Genomic DNA, 22,438 nt, shown 5'->3' on the forward strand with positions numbered 1-22,438 from the left:
GTGCTTGCAACCAGACTCGCTTTGTGGAAGAAATAAAGGCGATTGCAACGAATATCTCGGTCAACGAAAGTCAACATTTATTTGCACAAAAAAGCGTGCGAGCTGCTTTGTACTGGGACACCGGCAGAGGCAGACGGCTCGAAGGACGTCGAGGAAAGGAAATAAATTAAGAGCACAGCTGAGGACAGAGACAGGAAGAAGAAATTCACATACAATGGAGCAACGACACAACCAGCGCCGACGAGGACATAGAGCAGGAATGTTGCTAGACGAGACAAAGAGAGGAACACGGGACAATGCAGGAGGAAGGTGCAACAGGGAAGAGGCGCGCGAGGTCTCAGTTTAGGAAAGTTCTTGGGAAACAACACCTAATACACAGGCGAGACATTGCTTAACCGTGGTAACCGAAGTGGCCGTAACCTCCATGTCCTCCGTAGCCTCCGTGGAAGACGCCGTGACCGTAGCCGTAACCTCCGTGTCCGTAGCCTCCATGTCCGTAGCCTCCGTGTCCGTAACCTCCGTATCCGTAGGGGGCGTGGGCGTAGGCAGCGACAGGGACGGCGGCAGCGACGGCGACCTTGGCGACTGGAGCGGCGACTCCGTAGCCGTAGGCAGGCACGGCGTGGCGAGCGTTGTAGGCGGCGGCAGCGGGGTGGGAGGCGGCAGTGCCGGGCTCGTTGGTGGAGATGTGGGCGCGGAAACCGTGGCCGTCGGCGACGTACTTCACGACACGGACGCGGCCGTCAGCGTCGGTGAGACCGTAAGAACCAACCTTGTTGCCCCAGGCGTCTCCAGCCTCCTGACGGAAGGAGCTTCCGCTGGTGTGGGCCTCTTTGTAGCCGAATTTGTAGTTGCCGGCAAGCTGTAATGCCAAAGTGGCGAATCGGGATTATTGTATGCCTATTACTTGAGGTAATGTACTGAACACCGGAAAGGCTTTTCGAGAATTGTCAATTTATTTATTTATTTATTTATTTATTTATTTATTTATCATCATACCCACAGCGCCATTGGCTGGCATTACAGTGGGGGGGGGGGGGGGGGGGGTAGAAGAAAAAGTACACAAATGCCACCGCGTGCAGGTGGTTACAAAAAAAAAGATAACAATGAGATAGAAAGAACACGGAATTATTATACACAAAAAAATGTCACAGCATGGAAGAAAATGAATCATTTGATAATATGGACACTACTTCCTCAGGCAGCTTGTTCCATTCAGAAACCGTTTTGGGGAAAAAAGACATTTTAAAAAGGTCAGTCCGGCACCTGTATTCTTTAACTTTAAGTGAATGATCTCTACGTAAAGACACGTAATCAGGGTTGGCTATATATTTGGTTCTGTCTATTCCAGTTCTAGAATGAAATATATTATGAAATAATTTTAAACGCAGTACTTTCCTACGTTATTGAAGTGAGTCCCAACCCAAAGATTTTTTCGCGCTCGTTACACTAAAATATCGCCCATAGTTATTGAAAACAAAACGAACGGCCAAATTCTGAACTCTTTCTAGCTTTTGAACGTCAAGCAAGGTTTTCGGATCCCAGACTGTGCAAGCATACTCAAGTATGCTTCTAACGTTTGTATTATACAGCAGTTCTTTAGTCTTTAAAGGGAAAAGTTTAGCGTTACGTCGCAGGAAACCTGAAACACGACAGGCTTTGGCAGTAACGAAATGCACGTGACGATGCCAAGACATTGAACTTGTTAAATATACACCAAGATATTTAAATTCCAACACTGAAAGCAGTCTGCTATTATTTATGTTATAAGTGAAAATATGGGGAACCTTCTTTTTAGTGAAACACATATGTACAGATTTTTGTAAGTTAATATGCATTCTCCAGTTCTCACACCACTGGGCCACTTTACACAAATCCTGTTGTAATGCATCGCAGTCACTTTGATCGTTAATAATTCTATACAATACACAATCGTCCGCAAAATGACTTATTCTTGACTGCATTCTGGTGCTGGTAACGTTAATTGTTGGCTTTTTTATTTAGACATTTTTATTTAAGAGGATCACTCATGAAATTTAGCAGACTGAAAGAATGCTGTATCACATGTCATAATACTGTGAGCACTTATTCGTATCTTAATGTCAAATGCTTAGCTTTGAACCCTAATTTTAGAGTTAACAACTGGTTTATGTTTTCTCAACGAATAAACAAAGAAACTGCGAAACAAGAAATCCCATTTAGCAGTAAGGTGATAATCTTAAAAACAAGCCTTTTGCTTTTTTTATTTCGTGATTGCCTACCTTTTCTCTTTCGCGAATGAGTTGTCACCGTGTTAGCTTCACGTAACGATGACGCAGTCTCCGATGTACTAAAGTTTTACGAGGACACGTTTAAGAGCAAGAGCCAAGTATATGTACTCACATCCTGAGACCTGTGCTGGTTGGAGTGTCCAGCCTCAGCGACCTTGGCGACGACAGCATGGCCGTAGCCATGGCCGTAGCCACCATGGCCGCCGTAGCCGTGGCCGTATCCGGCGTGGCCAACGAATCCGGCGTTGGCGACCGCGAGAGCGGCGAGGAGGATGACGGCCTGTCACGAGGAGTCGGTAGAAGGTGACGTTAGTAGCCCGCTAAAAGCTTTTGTGACCGCTACTTCAGTTGCATTTTCCATCGAAACACTTCGATATTTTACTGCTGAGAATAAGAGAGACGTTTGTATTTTGCGGCAAGGCAACGACAAGTTATGTTTGTTACGTGGAATGCCAATTTAGATTTAGTTCCGCACTATTCTTCAGGACCGCACTTTTCAGTGGTTTATTGTTGAAGGTCCTTTAATACAAATCCGGCACAAATTGAATTGCGGGCGTATGGCTCCACTGTAGTCCGGGCGGCGTAGGCCCAAGTGCTGGGGAACTTCGCTACGTCATCACTATAGCCCCCTATGTGTTCTTTTTACTGAACTGCTGCTCCGTGCACTATTTTCCACGGGTATTAAGAGGTTGCCGGCGATAGTTTATAGTCTAGTTTGGTCTTTAAGCTCTGTTCGAACCGGCAAAGAATATTTTTTGTGTACGCGTTGTTGCAACATTAATGAGAACTACAGTGAATCCTCAGGTCATTTATATCTTGAGCAGCCCATCTAGATTATAGAATTTCATTATCTGTTGCAGGTGCGGTTTCGACAGACTTGAATATTTCAAACGATGTCCATCGTTCGGCGCTCAAAAGAAGCTGCTTACCAAGACTATTCTTCTCATGTTTGCTCCTACTAAAAGCAGTGATGTCACAACTTATCTAGATGTACGAAAAAAAATTTGACGCATATTAATAAATAGTGTTAAATACCTTGACTTCGTAATCCAGTGATTAATACCTCTATATTAGCAATAGCCACCTAGCCCAAATATAAATGTACCAACAGCTTGTGTACTTTTGAATTTTATGATATTTATCGTGGAATAGCAAGAAATGCTAATATCTATCGCAATTAACAGAGGAAACTTCGGCAGCTCGTAATCAGTTTTCTCTTTGTCTCCATCACTCTGCCTGACATCTACTTGTTTGTCAGGCAAATGTAATTTAGCTGACTTCCCTACTGTATTCTCCACTTCTGAAAACTTACCTTTCGTTTATGTCTAACTCCAGATATTACGTGATCCTACCATAAAGAAGCTCTATGCACCTCCAAAAATGCACGTGCATTTTTCCCGCTTCACTCAAGCATCTCATTTACCCATACCATTGTATACATGAGGCGCTGAGTCCATTTGTTAATTTGGGAATATTTTCTTCAACGCAGTGATCAACCACACACGATTTCACTTTTCTTTCTTAGATTTCAATCATAAGGAACACTTTGCGTTAGCTGTATTTCAATTTCACACAAATTTCGGTCTGTTCTCGTCTACTGCCGCCATCATTTCATGCCTCAGAGATGAAACTATCCAGTGTAGACAATCAGTCATGAGGGATGACGGTGAAAAGATAACAGCGTCTGTCATTGTAAAGGTTACGTAACACACCTGTCACGCCCCCGTCTGCTATGGCAGATAATGAGCTTAAGGCGGCATCTTCAACCTTTTGCCAACTGTTAAGGCAGGGTAAGTCATTTCCCCTCCCCCGATAGAGAGAGGAGAAAGGGGAGAAAGGCAGGGTAGTTAACAATGCCACCGTATACATTGCGGTTCTCCATTGGGAATGGGAGCACTCCGGAGTTGCAGTGATATACTATCGGGTTCCACGCAAGAGTTGACAACACTAGATGGAGTGCGACCTATCCAGTTTCCGCTATACAGGCTCATATAAGTTCCCGTACCCGTGAAAGCGCCCTCTCTCTTAGCGAGGCTTGTAGATCGGAACATTAGACTTTTGCAAACAGCGCACTTTTGAAAGAGTTGTCAGAGAGCTCCATTTTGATCTTTTTCTTGAGTGTCTCTTTGGCTTCATAACTGCGCCCCTTTTATAACTCATCATTTCTACCATTTCTCTCCTCCTTTGCTCCTTGGTGCTACTGCAATGAATCTTCACTAGCTAAACAGGCAGAGCTTGGAAAGCATTACTCCAATGCTTTTATCATTAGTTTGTAGGTTTCATTGTAATCAAATTACGTCACTACTAATGGCACAAATAAGCCAAGAGCTTATTCGTTTGCCAGTGGCTGAAAGGACATTTCACTGCGCTCTAGACTAGCTGCCCTCAACGGGACATTTCCTCTTTGAACACTTGAATTGGGAAATCAGGAAAGGACATCGTATGCCAGATGATCTTCCGGCTCTGCGAGGTAGCAGGCAAACTGTATCCCGTGTCGAACGGTCCTCCACTGTCTGGAGCTCTCGGACGGGTGCCGGTGGCTCACCTTCATTGTGTGTCCGGTATCCGCAATGGTCTGCAGCTGATCCGTGATGACCAGGCAGGGCACCCTGGCGCATTTATATACACCTCGCCCTGTGCTCCAATTGTTTTCCAGCCAGGGAGAAGGGAGCATGCTTGCCAGTGGGAGTAGAGGGAAAGAAGGGGGTGAGGACACCACGTGACCCGAGCATGTAATCGTCTCTTCGGCGGGCGCGACGCATTGTTACCGCCGCTCTCGCTGATCGCAGCAACCTTCTCGCGGACGTTTCAATGAGTCGTTGCCGGCCGGGCGAAAATTGGCAAAGCGGTCGCCCCCCAAGAGGCCCCATAAGACAAAACAGAAAACGACCAGATATCTGTGGAAAGGGGAGGCAGAAGAGGAGAGCACGGCCCTGCCATGTCGGCCAGCAAAAGCACTGAGAAGGGCAAGGGTGGCCAATTTGAAGGGAGTTGCCCCGGCGCGACCAACGTCCGGTGGTTTCGGCGGGGCTTTGAGTGCTGCTAGCGCTGCGATGTGTCCGAACTATGCGGCGAGCGCGATTTCGCCGGTTGATGGAAGGCGGGCAGGAGGTGGAGAAGGAGTCGAGAAACAAACAGCGGAACCCGTTGTTATTTCAATAAAAGAAAACGCCCGCTAAAAGCACGCAGGGTCACGGCGGCGGCCGGCAGGGTGTTGTCACGGCGAATATAACGGGGCGCGTATGTGTGCGTGCGTAATTTTGACACTTGCCGTCGATCGGCTACGCGCGTTTTCCCTCGCAGGCGCGCCGGTGTGGCCGCCGGCGAGGATTAATTGGGCATGTGTCTCGCGGCGCTGATCGACTCTCCTGTCGTCGTTCCTTTTTTTATTTATTTTCCCCGGTTTTGGTGGCCTTCCGCTGCTCTATTTATGCAATTCCGGCTTTCCTGTCGTGCCGCAGGCCCCCAAGCCAGACCTGCGTTCAGGAGCCGGTGCCATAGTTGTCCACTTCCATCTGATAACCTTTGGTCCGTTCTAGAGCTGTTTTGCTGCCAGATTGCGCTTCGATACCAAAGCCTCGTTAGGTACGTAAACAAAAGCACCAAAAATGCAGTGATTCTCGACCTTCCTTACTCCCTTCTCCGGTTAGGGTTAATGAGGTTTGGAAGCGCCCGCGTGCCTTCATCTTTCAGGCGGTTGTCCAGACTTCAGCGAGGGGGGTGTTAGATCATGTGGTCTTTCCGAAGCTTACTGCTGTTTTGTTTTTCTGCCCCCCTGGCCCCGAGCACGGATCTGGTGCCAATGGCGTCCATGGAATGCAACGCTGGCCTTTTGTTCTGCGGTCTCTCCGGCTAGAACAATCATTCCGGCCCTGGTCTTGGCACGTGCCGAGGCGGGAGACAAAAGGTGTGGCCGATCTGCGGCGGGCGCACCTCTTGCGCAAAACACAAAAGGGGGCGGGCTATCACCCAGCTGAGTAGCTATGTGCCTCGTTCCATCGCCTTGGGAAATACTGCGAATGTTTCAATGCCGGCCTGGCTTTCGTGTAGTGGCACTTAAAGGTCGGTATGCGCCGGAGTTGGTCACTCAGATTTGATCGTATGTCTGGCACGAAACTGCGCTGTCAATGCGTGCGGTCGTGCCTCAGTCGTGCGGGAAAACGTTTCTACTGGGCATTCCAAGATGTCATCGACACAGTGTTGCGGGGCCTCAGTAGTCGACTTATTATGTGCACAGTGCATTTAGACCACCAGTCCAAGTGAGTTTTATCAGTGCTTATAACATTCTTCGCAAAAGCGGCTATTTTTCCAATCTAATTGAAAATAAAATCTTGGATTCAACTTGAAATAATATGCGAATACTGATATCGTCTACCAACTGCTAACTTTGCTTCATTCCATGATTACGTCTTCAACTTGTGCCGCTAGCTTCATCAGTCGATGCTATTTTGTTACCATTCTAAACAACCTTCTTGTATGTATTCTCTTCTATTTGAACCCATCTGCGTGTATTCTATACCGCTGTGACCGTGTATAGTTTTGTTAATTCTGAAGAATCCTCTTAGGTTTTTGAATTTATGCACGGCCCGGTGCTTTGACCTTTGCTAACTGACATCCACTTTGACATTGAAACTCCCAGTACACAAGGCCCTCTCGGGCCTTTGAGGTTCAACAAATAAACATACCAAAGCCACAGTGGTAGTGAAACTTGCAAATGGTGGGAACCTGGTCACGTTCATTTACTTTATTGCTTCGTCTGATGTCATTAGTTGGGTTGAGGGATATAACTCAACGGTATTCTGTAATTTCTCATATAGCTTACGCTGTTGCTTCCTTTACGCAAAAAGCGAATTCCAGCTACTTTCATTTAGCCCTGCTTTCATCCTGCAAAATAGAGGTTGACATCTGGCAAGGAGGCCAGGCATGAATGGTCTTTAACTTAAAAAGCGAGAACTATGCGTGGGTAGCGCACATGATGGGCGTCAGAGCAGATGCATAAAGGACTTCTTCTCGGTACCATCCCGCGTAAGACAAAAGTGCCTTGAGAGACCATGAACGCGAAAGGCGGCGTGTGAAGGCAAACTTATTACTGCATTCTAAAGCACCGGAACAGTTCTCGTACTAACCAGTGTGTGCGGCAGTAACACAATGATGCTTATAATGGCCAAAGTCTTGAGCACGGCGTTCGATGAGTAATCTGAAGTTAAAACTTAATCTTAAGTTATGGGCAACTCCGACATGACGTGTTTCAAATAATCTAAGCGACCTAGGGTTGTTAACGTGCACTGGTAGACCACGGCCAGCGGTCATTTCAATGTCTTGCCTACATTGAAAGGCACGTGACGCAGCCTGAATTCGAATCCGCGAAGTTGTGCTAAGCACTAGAAAGCTGCAGCCACTAAGCCCCGAACCAGGTATCTTATAAGCGCTAAAAAATAGTGACTGCGGCCATATATTGCACGTTTTAGTTCTATATTACTAAAATGCACTCCTTATGACGGACCTTTCCTATTTTTCTTTCACCTCCACGGTGGCAAATTGCATGTGAGCGTTCCCCATGCCTCTATGAATTTTATTACGTTAGCAGAATAGTTAATTACCAAGTCTCCAAACACCCAAATTTCACTTCATCGATATCTAAGTGCTGATAAACTTCGCACGTTAGGTTTTCCTTGAAAGCGTTTAACTATTCGGCACCAAATCACTCCTACACAAAGGTTAGAAAACATAACCGCTTTTTATAGCTCTCGTCAAGCATATCGCATCAGAGGTTTGAATCCTTTCAGTATCAAGCCTCAAGATGCATTCATTATTCCTCAATCAATCAATCAATGACAGGGGCGGGGGGCAAAGTTGTTTACTGAATAAATGTTTTTCATCATCGTCATCGTCGCAGTATTGTGTACGGAAGGACAATTGTCCACTCAACCATCCCAGGGCGTGTGTGAGCGTCCCTCCTCTCTACTCCGCGTAGAACATATTCCATCTTTTCTGAGCCAAACTGCCACCTGCAAGCCCCCTTCCAAGCAGGAATTGCTTTCTTCGGACTTCGCATACGGGCAGCCGCTAATGTGTGCAGTTTCAGTCGAGAGACAGTACACTTTTTGCTTCATATGCCTCGTTTGAATGTACTACGACATAACATGATGAACTGCTTCTATTTGCATGTTTGAAAAGCTTTATTACATCTCACCTTGCCAAACACCTTACGTCATTGAATAAAAGTTATTTCCATTGCACTCACGCCGTTGATTATTTCGCGTCATTTTTCTCTCCTTGTGCAGAGGGATGGAACAATCCTTCGCACGTCATAGTCTCATTGTCTGTCCCTCAAAATTCCTTACAAGTTTAAGTCTTTCATCTAATGAATTAATGAGTCACGGTCGTGTTATTTCAGTAATGCCACCTCTTATGTTATGCCCTCTAAATGGGATCTTGAAGTGAAAATGTGAATGAAAGCAGTTTTACTCCTGGAGAAATCTGGCGGCATGACCAAAGTAGGTCATAAATAAAGCATCTTTATTTTTTACACATACAAAGCACGACGAGTGAGACCAGAAGAGTGCCTGAGCTGAAATGCAGGTGTGCCATAACGCACTTTAGGGAGACACACATAAAGACAAAAAGAATAGAAATGCAACCACAAACGCTCTTTGTGAAGCCCTCTCGGACACATGACAGCAGAAAAGTTCAGCTGGATGCTGATACTGAACACAAGGGTGAAAGACGATAAAAGCAGACTGTGCGCAAAATACTGAGACAGGAAAAGCTAAACTCCCGCCATCAAATGAGTGCTCAGCGACGGCGGCGGCGCAGGTATGTCGCTCCGAGCTTGTTGGCCAGGTGCTCGTAGTAGTCCAGCGGTTTGGACGCAAACGTTGGTCCTACAGCCGTAGGGCCGTACGTGTACGCCGGAGCGGCGACAGTCAGCTTCGCCCCAAACACGCCTGGCGCCGCCACAACAGCTGGTGCCGCGTACGAAGTCGCAGCGCCACGGAGACCGTACCCTCCGCCGTAACCAGCGTAGCCACCATAGCCAGCGTAGCCAGCGGGAACGACCTTACGTACAAGCACTCTACGGGGTGGCGGTGGGATAGCGGAGGCGGCGTACGGCAACGATGGAACGAAGCCGGCCGAATACGTGGCCGGGGCGGCTACGAGTGGAGCAGCGGCTACGGCCCGGCGGTAGCCGAAGACAGGGACGGCTGGAACAGCGGCAGTCTGCACTACGGGGGCGGCGACGGCGGCGCCAGCAAACGCTGACGCTGGCACGAATCTCCTGAATGTCGTCACGGCTGGCGCCGCTACAACGGCCGGTGCTGGAGCTGCCAGAACAGGTGCAGCGGCTTGTACAACGGGAGCAGCAGAGACGACGGTCTTGACGACGGGAGCCGGTGCGACAGCTACGGCAGCGACGGGAGCGGTCGCCACGGGTGCGACGGGAGCGGCGCTGACGACGTGAGCGACCGGAGCGGGTGCCGGAACGACTGGCTCCTGAGGGACGTTGATGGAGGCGGCGGCTGGCGTGGACGGCGCGGTGCCCGGCTCGTTCGTGTTGACGATGACGCGGAAGCCATTGGCGTCGGCCACGTACTTGACGATGCGCACACGGCCGTCGGCGTCGGTCAGGCCGTAGGAGCCGACCTTGTTTCCGTAGGCGTCTCCGGTTTCCTGGCGGAAGGAGCCGCCCGACGTGTGCTTCTCTTCGTAACCGAAGTCATAGTTTCCGTGAATCTGCATTCGGAAAGTTAATACGAACGTCTTATTTCGGAAAGGAAAGCGGTCGGGCTGAGCAGATCGGAAACAGCTTCGCGGAAAGGCATTTGTGGGCTTGCAGGGGCTATTCGGTGACAGCAATAAAAGAATCGAATAGCGCCCTCTGCCATTAGCACGCCATTAGTAGCTACAATTTCATCTATAGCAGTTCTGCGAAATGAAGCACAAGGATGCTCTGTCGCAGCTGGGAGACCTGTGAAGTGTTTTCAGGACCGGGCGTATTGTCAGGTAGCAAGGTTCCGCCTGCACTGAGAAAGTTCTGTGCACACGTGTGGCCTAATATAGAGGGTTGCTAATAATTTTGTACACGGGAGAAGCGAATATCGAGTGCGAATAACATTCATACGACTGTTCTGAGCCTATATAAAGTTGTTAAATATTGTCTTGGCACCACAATCTTGAAATCTTGCGAGAAGATAGCCATAGGGTGCTGAAACCTCAAAAAGCGTTTATATATGTTTGACAGCAAACGGTGCTCTTCCTAACTATTGGAAGGACTGGAATGACATTTTCGCTAACGGCGTGTTCAAATGCGAACTCATAATTTATTCTAACGCCTATGAATCTGCTGGCAGTGTGGAAGGAGTCATGAGAGTGACATTCGCTATGTATAATGACTCTTGCAATTTCAGATCACTGCACGCATGATACGCGACCTGAAATTGATTTTACTTCTTTATGCTCAACTCGGCTCAGTGCCTTTTTAGGCGGTGAAGGAGCAAGAGATATATATATTTGCGGCGTTGAAGATCGCCTGTAAACGGAGTCTCAAAGTTGTGTCTCTGAAAACTTGTTCCATGGTGTTTTCTGCGTTTAGACCGCACCCTCAGTGTTTAACAGCATGCATCAAGACAATATCCTTCTCTACAAGTGCTTGCTTATTTTCGTAAATGCGAAAACAAGATTAAAATCCGGCTGGACAAAAGCATGACTCTATCTTTCGTGCTCTTTCATACGTTCATAAAAGCTTGAGAGCTCAGAATTTAAGCGTGCCAAACTTAAGACAGCGTTCCGTTACAAAAAAAAAAAACTAAAAGGGCAGAGACCGTTTTTCTTCTGTTACCGTTATCTCATGAAATTTAAAACACTAAAGCCCGTCATAATGGAGCCTGAACCGAATACAAAATAGGTGTAGCTGCCCCTTCTAACTCATTGTGCCTTGCTTCGACGCTCAAGACGCGCTCATGGGTCAGGCTGCAATTACAGGCGCTAAATGTGCGCCTCATTGTTCCAGTGCGAAGAGTTGTGGCTGTGCATGGGAACTCACGCACATCCGGATTTAGGAACACCTGCATTGCCACTTTGATTCAAGGACGCTACCCGGTCAGCCATGATGTTTTCCATAACGCCACGCTCTGTGCGCTCTCAACAATGGGAAGTGCTTTTATCTCGATCACTAAGGCAGCAATTTGGTTTGAGAGAAGCTTCATTGTTCTCTCGTCCGGTCTTCACTGAACCTTATGCGTAGCTGCGAGCGCTCAGGTGGCTTGGGTGAAAGAAACGGGAAAATACTGTTGCTTCTTATCCAAGGATGCCCCTGTTAGGTAAACTTCGGGCCTTATTGAAGTTCTCCTACTTCGTCATAAATGGTTAATCCCCTCTCGAAAACTTCGCGTAAGGCATTTGGTTGCGGGGGCATTGCTCTGCGTGTGCTGGTAAAGGAAATAACCTGAAATATCACTGTGAACACCACTTAATCAAAATAATTAGCTTTGTAAGTTTTCTTTCTTTTACTGGCGCCAGTTTGGAGCAACTCATTACTGAGGAAAATGGTTTTGAGTGGGTTTTCTTTCAAAAAACATTTATTCAAAGCGGGAGCACCAGGACAAAATTTGTTGAAAACGTTTACATTATTCGTTGAAGTCACAAAGACGCTATGTCACTGTGTGCTTCGAGCTAATCTGACGCAGCATGGTGAGAACTTAAAGAACCCCAAAAATCGCCACAGCCACTTATTAAAGAGTATCGGACTTCCAGATTTCTCAAGCTTCAAAAACAGTGCGTCCGAAGTCTGTAGCTCCTCTTTATTGAAATTACCTTTTTAATTTTATGAAGAGATATTCTGAGTTTGTTTCAAATCCACAGTATATAATTTTGGTGTGCCGAACATCCATATTAATAGGCGCGTCTCATCGCTTCATATCCGCACATTTTACCGCAAAAGAAAAAGTCATATTTGACCGTACCTAGGTATATAAACATCTTTACTCTCTAATTTACGCTTAAGCTGAACCTACACAGATTGCATTTCAAAGGTAGCAGCGAATATCCTATTGATTTGCATCCTTCGCGCTATTTTTGAACGAGAATTTGTCTTCTTTGAATTATCCGCCTTTAGATTCAAGCTTTTTGAATGAGACAAGCATTGTTATGTTATAAAATGCGTGACCAGTTTGTCTGATCCACCTCGAACAGCCTAAATTCTGCATTAATATATGAGACCAACGTGAGAATAGTGCCAGGTAGTCTTATCATGGGACCGTCGCCTATTAAGAGTGCAGCAAAGTGTTATGCGTAAGTGAACTGGCTGTGCACTGGTGGCTTGCTTACGTCTTGAGATCGGTGTTGCGTCGATGTTCCCGTCTCGGCGACCAATGCAGCACCGTAGCCTGGAGTTTCCACTATACCGCAGTTGGCGTCCCTCAGGAAAAGGAAGAGGCAGAGTAGCAGCACCTGAGCCAGTGACATGGAAACCAATTTTAGGTCACCAAGCAGAAACTCTAATGTCTAAGGGAGCAGATCACTAAGGTCATTCCATTGAAGTTCACTTCGAACTTGCACTCGTCATGGCACTCGGCTGCTTACGCGAAAGACGTGGGTTCAATCACGGCCGCGGCGGTAAAATTTCGTTTAAGCCGAATTCTAGAAGCCCGTGTACTGTGCGATGTCAGTGCACGTTAAAGAACCCCAGGTGGTCGAAATATCTGGAGCCCTTCACTACGGCGTCTCTCATAGCCTGAGTCTCTTTCATCATCATTTCGACAGTCACCGGCACTCACCTATGAGTGTGCCAGTCCTGTCTGCAACTAGCCTTACTGAAAACGTTTTAAATTCATCAAATCCACACCGTAACCACTTCTGTAGAATAGTGCATATAAACAAAGGTGTATCGAGACTTTCAAACTCCTTAAACGAGCAGTGTCAATAGCGTGTTACCACAGTATGTCTTCATTACGTAAAAATCGGCTCATTCTTATCTTCCTGGCACGAGGCATTTCTCAGAGTCGCCAGGTCTGTTGTTAAGGCACAGGTTTCCCGCAAATTTATACCAGGATGCTAGTTACAGTACAGGTTTTTATGTTACCAGCTAATTAAAATGAGAAAACAGTGAACCTTCGTCATGCGAAGGTCTGCTGAAATTGCAATTAGATTAATCCTTACACCTGCCACGGTGGCTCAGTGGTTACGGCGCTCGGCTGCTGACCCTAAAGACGCTGGTTCGATCCCGGCTGCGGTGGTAGAATTTCGATGAAGGCGAAATTCCAGAGGCCTGTGTACTGTGCGATATCAGTGCACGTCAAAGAACCCCAGCTGGTAGAAATTTCCGAACCCCTCACTATGGCGTCTCTCATAGCCTGAGTTGCTTTAGGACGTTAAACCCAATAAACCAAACCAAACCAGATTAATCCCTAAATATTATAAGAACGGGGCATTGAACACATATTCTACTTATATTGCCTAATCACCAGAAGGACTACGCATGGACGAAGCCTAGTCATTGGGACTGTACCTTTCATACGAAAATGTTTTCGCCAATTTCTTGTTAGTTTCGTTCTTTTTGCTACGAGAACCAAACCTCAACCATAAGGCCATAGCATAGGCGGTCGTTTGAACACAGCTTCACCCTAATATCCAAAGAGCATGATACCTACTGCTTAATCGCTAATGATGTCCGGCACGTCTAATCCTGTTGCTTTGAAGGCATAATTGATTTCTCCGCCGAAGAACTAGTTCTTTTTTTATTATTCGAGGTGTTTGCGATTAGGCAAAATGTAAAAGGGAAAGAAAGTTATAAGAAGGAGTGTAAACAAGCCTAGCTTAAAAAGTGGCAAAAGTTCACAATAAAGCGATTATCATGAGTCCACTTGCGATAGTTCTAACAGTTCTAACTAACTAGTTCTGGCAGGGTGAGGGCGAGATTTATTCACTTACTGCGTGATCACGATAGCCAAATTTATTGCCATGTCCCGTAGGAGGAGGTTATGAGGAAATTGTTTCATGTGCACCAGGTACCTTTGAATGTCATCCGCAAAAAGAAAGGGTGTCTGTGCCTCTTCAACACAACATTTCTCGCTCAGGGAGGGGGTGGGGGAGGGGGGGGAGGGCTGTGGCACAATCTATCCCAGATGCCCAGCCGTATGCTGGGGGCAGTTAACAACTTCTGCCATCTGTGACAGCCTAACGGTGCACCTTCGTTAACTTTGCGCGCGAACCGATTTTAAAATATGTCAGAAAAATATTTAGTGTTTATTCACTTTAAAGCTTTACAATGTTGATGTCCTTGTCTCATTATGTTCTCTGTGGCGAGTTAAAGAGACTCATTCTATCGTATAGGTTCTGGAAGTGTTGTTATACGTCTACACTGGGAACATAGTGTAGCTGGAGCTTCTTGTGTGACATCCAGTACTGTGCACGAATCCTACTACGAATCCTTGAGCGTATAGCCTCTATTCAATCGGTGCATAGGAATATCCTGAGGAGCTATGGGGTGCAATGAAGAGGTTCTGAATAATGGTTATTATCCAGAGGGTCTTTAGAGTCGCTGCAGGAGGGTAATCAGTGTAAGTACCAAGATGTGCGTCACTGCTTAGTTGTTACAAACGACTGAATAAGCAGCCACTTTGATGTGAATTCTTCATGTGTCTGTGTAGACGATCGTTGAAACAATAGGATGAACATGATCGTTAACGCGAGCAGAACGCCTGCTGCAACGGTTTTTGAAATGGGGCTATTCGGAGGTTATTCTGTAGCGGAGAAGAAAAGGGTAATATTTGGGTGGTCGAGAGGTTTAAGAGCAGCTTGTTAAAGTACGCAGTGTCCCTGTTTTGTGCGAGAAAGACGCTCTATTTGCCGGTCTCGATTTTGTTGTATAAGGACTATGAAGAATAACAGCAGCGGACGTATGCCTGGTAACGGTAAGGATGATCTTGTAAAACGTATGAGAAGCAACCTCAATCTGATGTCTTTGATGGCAGGTTAGAGGTCTTGATAGGTGACTGCAAGAGTTGTCATTACTTTCAGAGATTTAGTGTACGGTGGATGGCAAAAGTGCTCCACTAAACACTACACAATTGAAACGCAAATAATGCAGGTTGGTTACTTCTGGCAAAGGCGGTACCTAGTCTGCTCTAGTGTGCGTCAGGAGCGACTGTCTTCCCACTGATGCGAATTCCCACCAATGGAGAGCGACTGACTCGCATTCATGCGGATAGCCGGTATGCAGTCTGTGTCAGCGGCCATTGTCGGCTCAACGTGCACGAGTGATGTACAGAATGAAAACCGCACCAAAGCCCTCCCAACACATTAGGCATGCCGCCTAAATACGTGGCCAGACCTTATAAAGCTCTTTTGTATACCTGAAAAGCGTCTCTAAAGCCCGTGTGCAGCCCCTGGGCGTCAAATCGCACTTACCATGTCATGCCTCTGCTCAGACTGGAAAGCATATCGGAGCTATTGTCCTACCAGACTCCCACTACTGACGCAGAACGTCAGTAATGAGCATTCTTCAGTCATGAAGAAAGAAAATCTCGCTTTGCTATTCGTCTCGTAATAAGCCGCAAAACAATCATCGGGCGTAAGCTGTAATCCTGTTTTGAATAAAGTGTAAATCCGATGGCAACCTGAAAACCGCAGCTCGACGTGTGCTAAATGATCACCAGGAGCCAAAGGGTAACTCATGCGGATGCCCTGTGTATTGCAAGTGGTATCCAAAGATGGATGTGTCATGCATGCTTATTTGCAATACAGCCAAAAAATAGTTCTTCCATTCAGAATGTTTCCTTACCTCATGGAGCGCCATCATCAGACATTCAATTTTCCTCAAAAAACTTTACTAATTCACATCTACCCGGCTAAACGAATGACAGCATCACCCTCCACGTGTGTGCTAAGAACAAGTATCAACCATTTTACATGATATCTAAAATTAAATACCCATAAGCGAAGCTTGCTTTGCAATCAATGTCACTTCAAAACGATCGAATTTCTCACATATAGCCTTAGACCAGAATTATTTACCACTTTGATACCGTCAATTTTCTCACGTTATTAATCGTTTGCGTAACTTTCTCGATCGCAGAGCAAGTGCCTTTGTGACGCCTTTTATCACTGGCTGGTAAAACGATTCAGCCGTCCTACAAAGGCCGAACTAGGTGCACTTTTAGACGTTTGTTTACCCGTTGTGACCAAAATGACAGCGAAGCATTGAACTACACACTGTTGATAGCAATAAAAAGACAACTTCCAGAGTTTTGCTTGAGTAGTGGTCAAAGTGTACTTTCATTGTTTTTAAAGGATGTACAGTCTTTGTTTAAAGTAACCAGGCTGCATTGTTTGCTTCTGGCGCGTACAGTGGAGTCCTTACAGCTTTTCTCAAGCTGAAACAGTTGTTAAAGGTGAGGACTGGGGGCCTTCTTACCTTCCAACACCTTTTTATCATTAGGAAAGCCACAAAGGCTCCACTATGCAAGCTAGAAGCAAACCATGCAGTCTGGTTACTTTTGACAAAGACGGTACATCCGTAGCGTCGTTTTTATGTGATATGTGGGTTTTAACGTCAGGATGCTACTCAGGCTATGAGGGACGCCGTTCTGGGTGTATCCGGATTAATTTACGCCTCCTGTGAATTTCTAACGTGCATTATTAACATAACACAGCACATGGGCTCCCCGGAATACGTTCACTGAACGGGATTAACGCTTGAAAGAGCAAGTTAAGGAGGTCCTCTTGAGGTCCGTCGGAAATTGGAGACCCTTCGGTCCATGATTCCACGTAAAAAAAAATGAAACAAATTTTTTAGAGTAGAATGCCTGCACCTAAATTCGGCGAAAGTTACCCATAAATCGAATGTCTGGAATTCAAAGGGTGTTTCTAGTGCCCATATGTCTCTGTGCCTGTATCATCAAAATATGCTTAAAGTCGTCCCGCAAAACTTCAACAACATTTTATCTCCTGCAGAATTCCATGGGCTTTGTGTGGAAGAATACATACTTTCTGAGGTGTATTACTCATGAGCCTATTACTAACTGAGGCCTGCAAAGCACGTCGACCTCACAAAAGTAACAAAGTGCTGTCAGTCTCTCTCCAGGGGAAACGTAAATACGCACCTGTGTGCTTTGAGATGTCAGTGCAAGTTAAAGAATGCCAATTGGTCGGAATTAATCCAGAGTGCTCCACTACCTCGCCTCTTTCTCTCTTCCTTCTTTCAGTCCCTGCTACCTCCTTTCGCTCACAGTGCGGTCGGATGTACACACACAAGTGGGATAGTTACTGCACATTCTCCTTTCCTCAGAAAAGCTTTTCACTGCTGCTCTGCTAATTCTCGTCAAACATCACGGCTGTAGAAACTTAAAGGGAGTAGCAAAACGAAGATCTGAAGGCGGGGTAACCTCAGACTGCAGGCGTGACGGGAAAGTGATTTCCTGGAAAAGCACGCACGCAGCCAGTTGATATCACTCAGGTAACGTCAAACTTTCAGAGCGTATTATGATAGCAAATTTTGCAGGAAACGGCACCACTGCTTTCACCCTGTCCTTTCAGGTTAAAATAATTCCAAACCTCAAGTTAAGTAGAATGTTACTTCCATGAACTTTCTGTGGATGTCAAGATCGCATATACTTTCCTTGTCTTAATTATCCGGGAGGCATTGCAAACCACATCCCTGCTTTCAACCCAGTTCTATGGAATAAAAAAGTGCATGTAGTCTCCTATCTAAATATAAAAGCTATCTCGTGATTATTGGTACATACATCCCTTACCGAATTGCAGTCGGTTTCGCACGCCCAGGAAGAGGCGTAAGTGACTCAGCCCTCGGAATCCCCGCTCCCTTCTCAATACGAGACTTTGCTTCGCTCCGCCAAAGGGAAAACATCGAGCCTTGGTATACCTTCTCCCTGGTCGGCCCCACCATTTAATTTTTCTTGAACTTATATCTCTGAGGAATTACAAACAAACAAGATACAGTGCGTACCACAAATATTGCTCGTTTCTCTCTTTTCTACTTTATTTACTCAGGGGCTCCGCAAGTATGTCCAACCCCACAGCTTCCTTTTCTTCTTTGTGGGCCACAACGAATACTGAAGATCTATGCTGCTTGCTGATTCTTATGTGCACCAGAGCGCTTAGTGGTCGAATGCTATGAGACATTTGCGATTGCTCTTGGGTTAATGAGCACTGCGTTTTGCTTAGTCTTGACTTTTGCTGTTGGACTGGCCTTAACAAAGAGCAAACTAAAGCATTACTTCAAGCACTCATTTAACGTTGTGCTGAACCAGTCGGAAATTTGAACAAACACGGCTTTTTTTTTTTTTATGAGGAAGGTGCAACTGCTTTCGCGCAGGGCGAGGTTACAGAGAGCTGCCCTTAAATTTTCCGTTATAATCGACGCTTTCAAAGGGCCAAGAAAAAAAGTAGCAACTATATTTACAAATAGCAACGAAACTTCTTTTCCAGCTGTAGCCCGTAAAGACAGTGTTTTAGAATTTCAATGATTACCCTCGGTCTATCAAAGTTCCCGTAATGCATTGGCTCAAATGGTCAGCAAGATAAAGTTCTTCCGTGTAGCGCTTTTCCGCTTATTACGCCTTCAGTTATCCTTGACGTGTGTTCTTGGTAAAATTCCAAGCTCCTGCCCAGCGTTTCCTTAGTTGCCTCATAACACGAGCACAAAGTAACCATTGCTTGGCCAGGGACAATAAGCAGGTCACGTACGCGCGGAGTCGAAAGTGTTTGACGTCCGTAATCGAATGAATTCGCACTTTCGCAAAGGGCTTAAATCCCATCCTCTATATACTCACTCTAAAAGAGTGATTCGAATTTTCGCGTGGTGTTGCAACCACTTGCAGAAATATTAAGTTTCTGTGGACTAAGCCAGAGCTTTTATGAAACCTTTTCTGGCCCAGACGAAGACAAGTCCCCTTGTCGAAACGTTGGCTCAAGCAACCTGAGGTTTTCCCCTCCCTTGTTCATTTTGTGATCGCCAAGGACCATCTACCACACCCTCTCTCTACCATGTTTTCTGTGAAGGTTTAATACAGCTTTTACAGAGCGTTTACTAACATGCGGTAGTCCCCAAGCCTAAGCTAAACCTAATAACAGTTAATAACACAAAAACTAGCTATGAAGAGAATTCTTAAGCGGCAAGTATTAAACATATTTCGCCTAACTGCTCAATACACTTTGTGCCGTAAACATTTTGTACTTTGTGCATCCTATTACCTGTAATATCTTAGAAAAGTGCAGTTCATATTTGGCATAGTTCAGGCGGCCTTTCAAATACTTCGAACTCGAAGCTGACATTGTAACCGGGCGGCGAGACTGTGTCCTACGAATATATTGAGTTGGCATATATGACAGAAAACCATAAGTATCGATGGAATAAATGACTATCAATATCGCAGTAAATTTTTGCAAGAAACACTACGTATATTGCCCTAGAGGCACCTACACACAGAAAACCAGAACTAAGGCTATTAAATACTTGAAATTGTTCAGAAAAAACACAGCGAGTAGTTTTAACGATAAACATGGATGACGCAGTATTTAACTAAGTTTGGCTTCAAGGCTTTATAAGTTGTCAAAGGTTCGCTGCTGATAATAATCTGGATATTTATTTCTTCGAGTCGTAGAGTTACTTTTTACAATACCATCAGGAAATTGAAGCATCTGAATTGGGCTTTACGTTGACCCCAAATACATAAGCGCCCCGTTCAGTCCAATAACCAGTATGCAACCGCAATTAAATTATGTGGCTTAATATCAAACTACAAAGAAAGACCGCGAATGACCTTGATTTCCCACGCTTTTGCAGCCCACACACTGAGACGTTCACACAGTTGATCATTAGCCATCGACATACGGGGCCCATTAGACGCGATAACAAAAGGACGATTCGCAGGCGCTTCTTTGTTCTTACGCGTAGTTAGGCATAGCACTCATCGGAAGGCCAACGCCCACGGAAGCGCCATCATTCTCAGTCCACGCGGTGGAAAGCCGCGCGAACTTGGAGCCCGTTCAAAGAGCAATTTCAATGGCCTCACTCCTGGCAACGATCTGAGCGTCTCCGCATCGCGCACTGACTGCACAACACCGCCTCGGGCAGTGCACTGCTCACCTTCATGACTTCTCGCCTCCCGACGTTCGACGAGTAAACCCAAAATCCGAGGCACGTCGTACTCCGAACGGTGCGGGGCGACTGAGTTTTAAAACTTTTTTGCTCCGCCACTCTGCGACCGTGCCACCTTATATACATGTGCACCCAGGCCCCTCCCGATCTCGTTAAAATTCCGCGCAGCAACCGTCCGGCACAATGAGCGGCGTCATTCTTCTGTCCTCGACGGGGTCTTAGCTCCTTCGCATTTCGTGTCCATTGCTGCTTAAGTGTCTCAGGTGTGCGTGCGTGCGTACGTTTGTTTGCGCGAGCGCTGAAGACATGTGCACCGCGGATCACCTCTTTCCCCTCCCACCACAAGTCCGTTCGTTCTCTCCCGGGTGGCCTGTACCTGTGCTTTGTTGTGAGAGTTTGAGTAACTTGGCTACGTTCCTCTCCCCTCAGTCACCGCATGTGCTTATAGCCTGTGGATGGCAAAATTAGTTTCACTCGCGCACACCCACACCTGGCTGCTTCCTTCCTTCGCCTTCATTTACGGGCGCCACACTCCACATTCGTACGTGCTGGCGCGTAGGCGGGCATTTGCTCATGCCCACTCCTCCCCACTGCCCTCTCCCGTTTACTAAGCTACTTCGGGTGTCGTCAGCTGCTCGTCTATGCTTACTACACAGAAGCCGTGACGTGTTTCCTCTAGATAGCTCCCTCTTTCTCTCTCTCTCTCTCTATCGCTTCGCTCTCTTGAATCTTTGATTAACGCCGTGTGGTTTGAACTGGACACTTCCGTTGAAGAGCACGGTTCATCGGTGAGGCATAGAAACACCCCTCCCTTTCTCCGCCTTTTACAATACGCCTGAAGAGACGCTTTCTTTTCGTTAAACACCACCCGCTGTTTTTTGATTAGCTTCTGGACCGCACGCCGCTTTCTATGTGCGCCGCAAAGGGGGATGGGCGTTCACGAAGTGGCGGCTACTCTCTTTACCGAGAAACCCTCGCCCACACGGATTCCGCTTGAAGATAGCGAAAGAAGGGTGACCGAAGATACAGAAGCCTGGGCACCGCTGGCGCCTGTTACCTCTCGCGTTAAGCGGACCGCAAGGTTACCGTCACCTCCCGCCGTCGGCATGGAAGAGTCCGAACCGGGAAAGCTGAAATGCTGGTAATATCCGAGGGCGACGCTTCTTGCACAGTCCTTGCCTGCGGTTATTGTAATGCGAGCTTTCCTGGGCCGTCCTCTTATTTGCATTTTTCTTTGCCCCTTAATGTTCCTTTTTTCTATTGTACCGTTTTTTTTTTGTTATCTTTTATCGCATCGTCGTCGATATATTTCCCTGTCGCTGCTCGGAGGCTTCTGGAAACCAAACGCTATCGACGATAATCGCGACAGCCGGGATGGATGAATGCTCGCATGGTTCAGCGTAGCGCCAGCTTCGGTCACTGTACTATACGCTTCGGCCGCATAGACAATAAGCTCGAAACCTTGTAACTGAAGGCGCCTTAAACGCTGCACCGTCGCTGTGCGCACTTGTGGTACTGATGTATATAAAAGCGACGGCGAAGTTTTCCCGGCTCCGTACCGTGGGAAAGAAAAGCCGGGGCGTGGTACGTCTCGATAAATCTGCCTTTAAATCCGAGCGGCAGGGTCGGTAATGAGCCCAAGGAAAAAAAGTATTAGGTATCTTGGCAGCTTATATGATATGGCAGTTAAAATGGGCCGCCGTATAAAATGGAGTCAGCATATCGAATGCACATGACTAATCATATTAGAAGCGGAGTTCGTTTAATGGTGCTGACCCTTTTTTTGTGGCTACTCACTTGGGGCTCCCACTTATGTCTCTCTAAATTGACTGAGTCTATTCGTTCATTTTTTGCGAAAGGTTTACAGACAATTACTAATGTCGGTAAACCAACCCTGTAAACCGTTACTATTTGGCCATCCATATCAAGCTGTGCTCCGAAACTTGGTAGTCTTAACGTAGTAGTCTTGTTTACTCGCGCCTTTTGGCATCTAGCAGCTTGACGTCGAATTTTATTTGTTAACGACAGCCCTTGGCAGCTGCGGCATTCT

The 22,438-nt window shown here is 46.5% G+C and overlaps 2 protein-coding genes across 2 annotated transcripts; both read right to left on the minus strand.

The window, feature by feature from the left end:
* Nucleotides 1-391: 391 nt before the first annotated feature.
* On the minus strand, nt 392-4,821 carry LOC149359682 (uncharacterized). The gene is made up of 3 exons (XM_089567728.1): nt 4,816-4,821; nt 2,383-2,550; nt 392-862 (listed from the first exon to the last, which is right to left on the minus strand). The coding sequence occupies exons 1-3, from the start codon at nt 4,819-4,821 to the stop codon at nt 392-394; spliced, it is 645 nt and encodes a 214-aa protein (XP_089423854.1).
* Nucleotides 4,822-8,749: 3,928 nt separating this feature from the next.
* On the minus strand, nt 8,750-20,561 carry LOC149359683 (uncharacterized). The gene is made up of 3 exons (XM_089569105.1): nt 20,377-20,561; nt 12,597-12,719; nt 8,750-10,004 (listed from the first exon to the last, which is right to left on the minus strand). The coding sequence occupies exons 1-3, from the start codon at nt 20,512-20,514 to the stop codon at nt 9,066-9,068; spliced, it is 1,200 nt and encodes a 399-aa protein (XP_089425231.1). The 5' UTR covers nt 20,515-20,561; the 3' UTR covers nt 8,750-9,065.
* Between the last annotated feature and the right edge of the window lie 1,877 nt (nt 20,562-22,438).

This window comes from Amblyomma mixtum, chromosome 2 (assembly GCF_055824585.1).
Source record: "Amblyomma mixtum isolate Tamu chromosome 2, ASM5582458v1, whole genome shotgun sequence".
Taxonomy (NCBI): Eukaryota; Metazoa; Arthropoda; class Arachnida; order Ixodida; family Ixodidae; genus Amblyomma; species Amblyomma mixtum.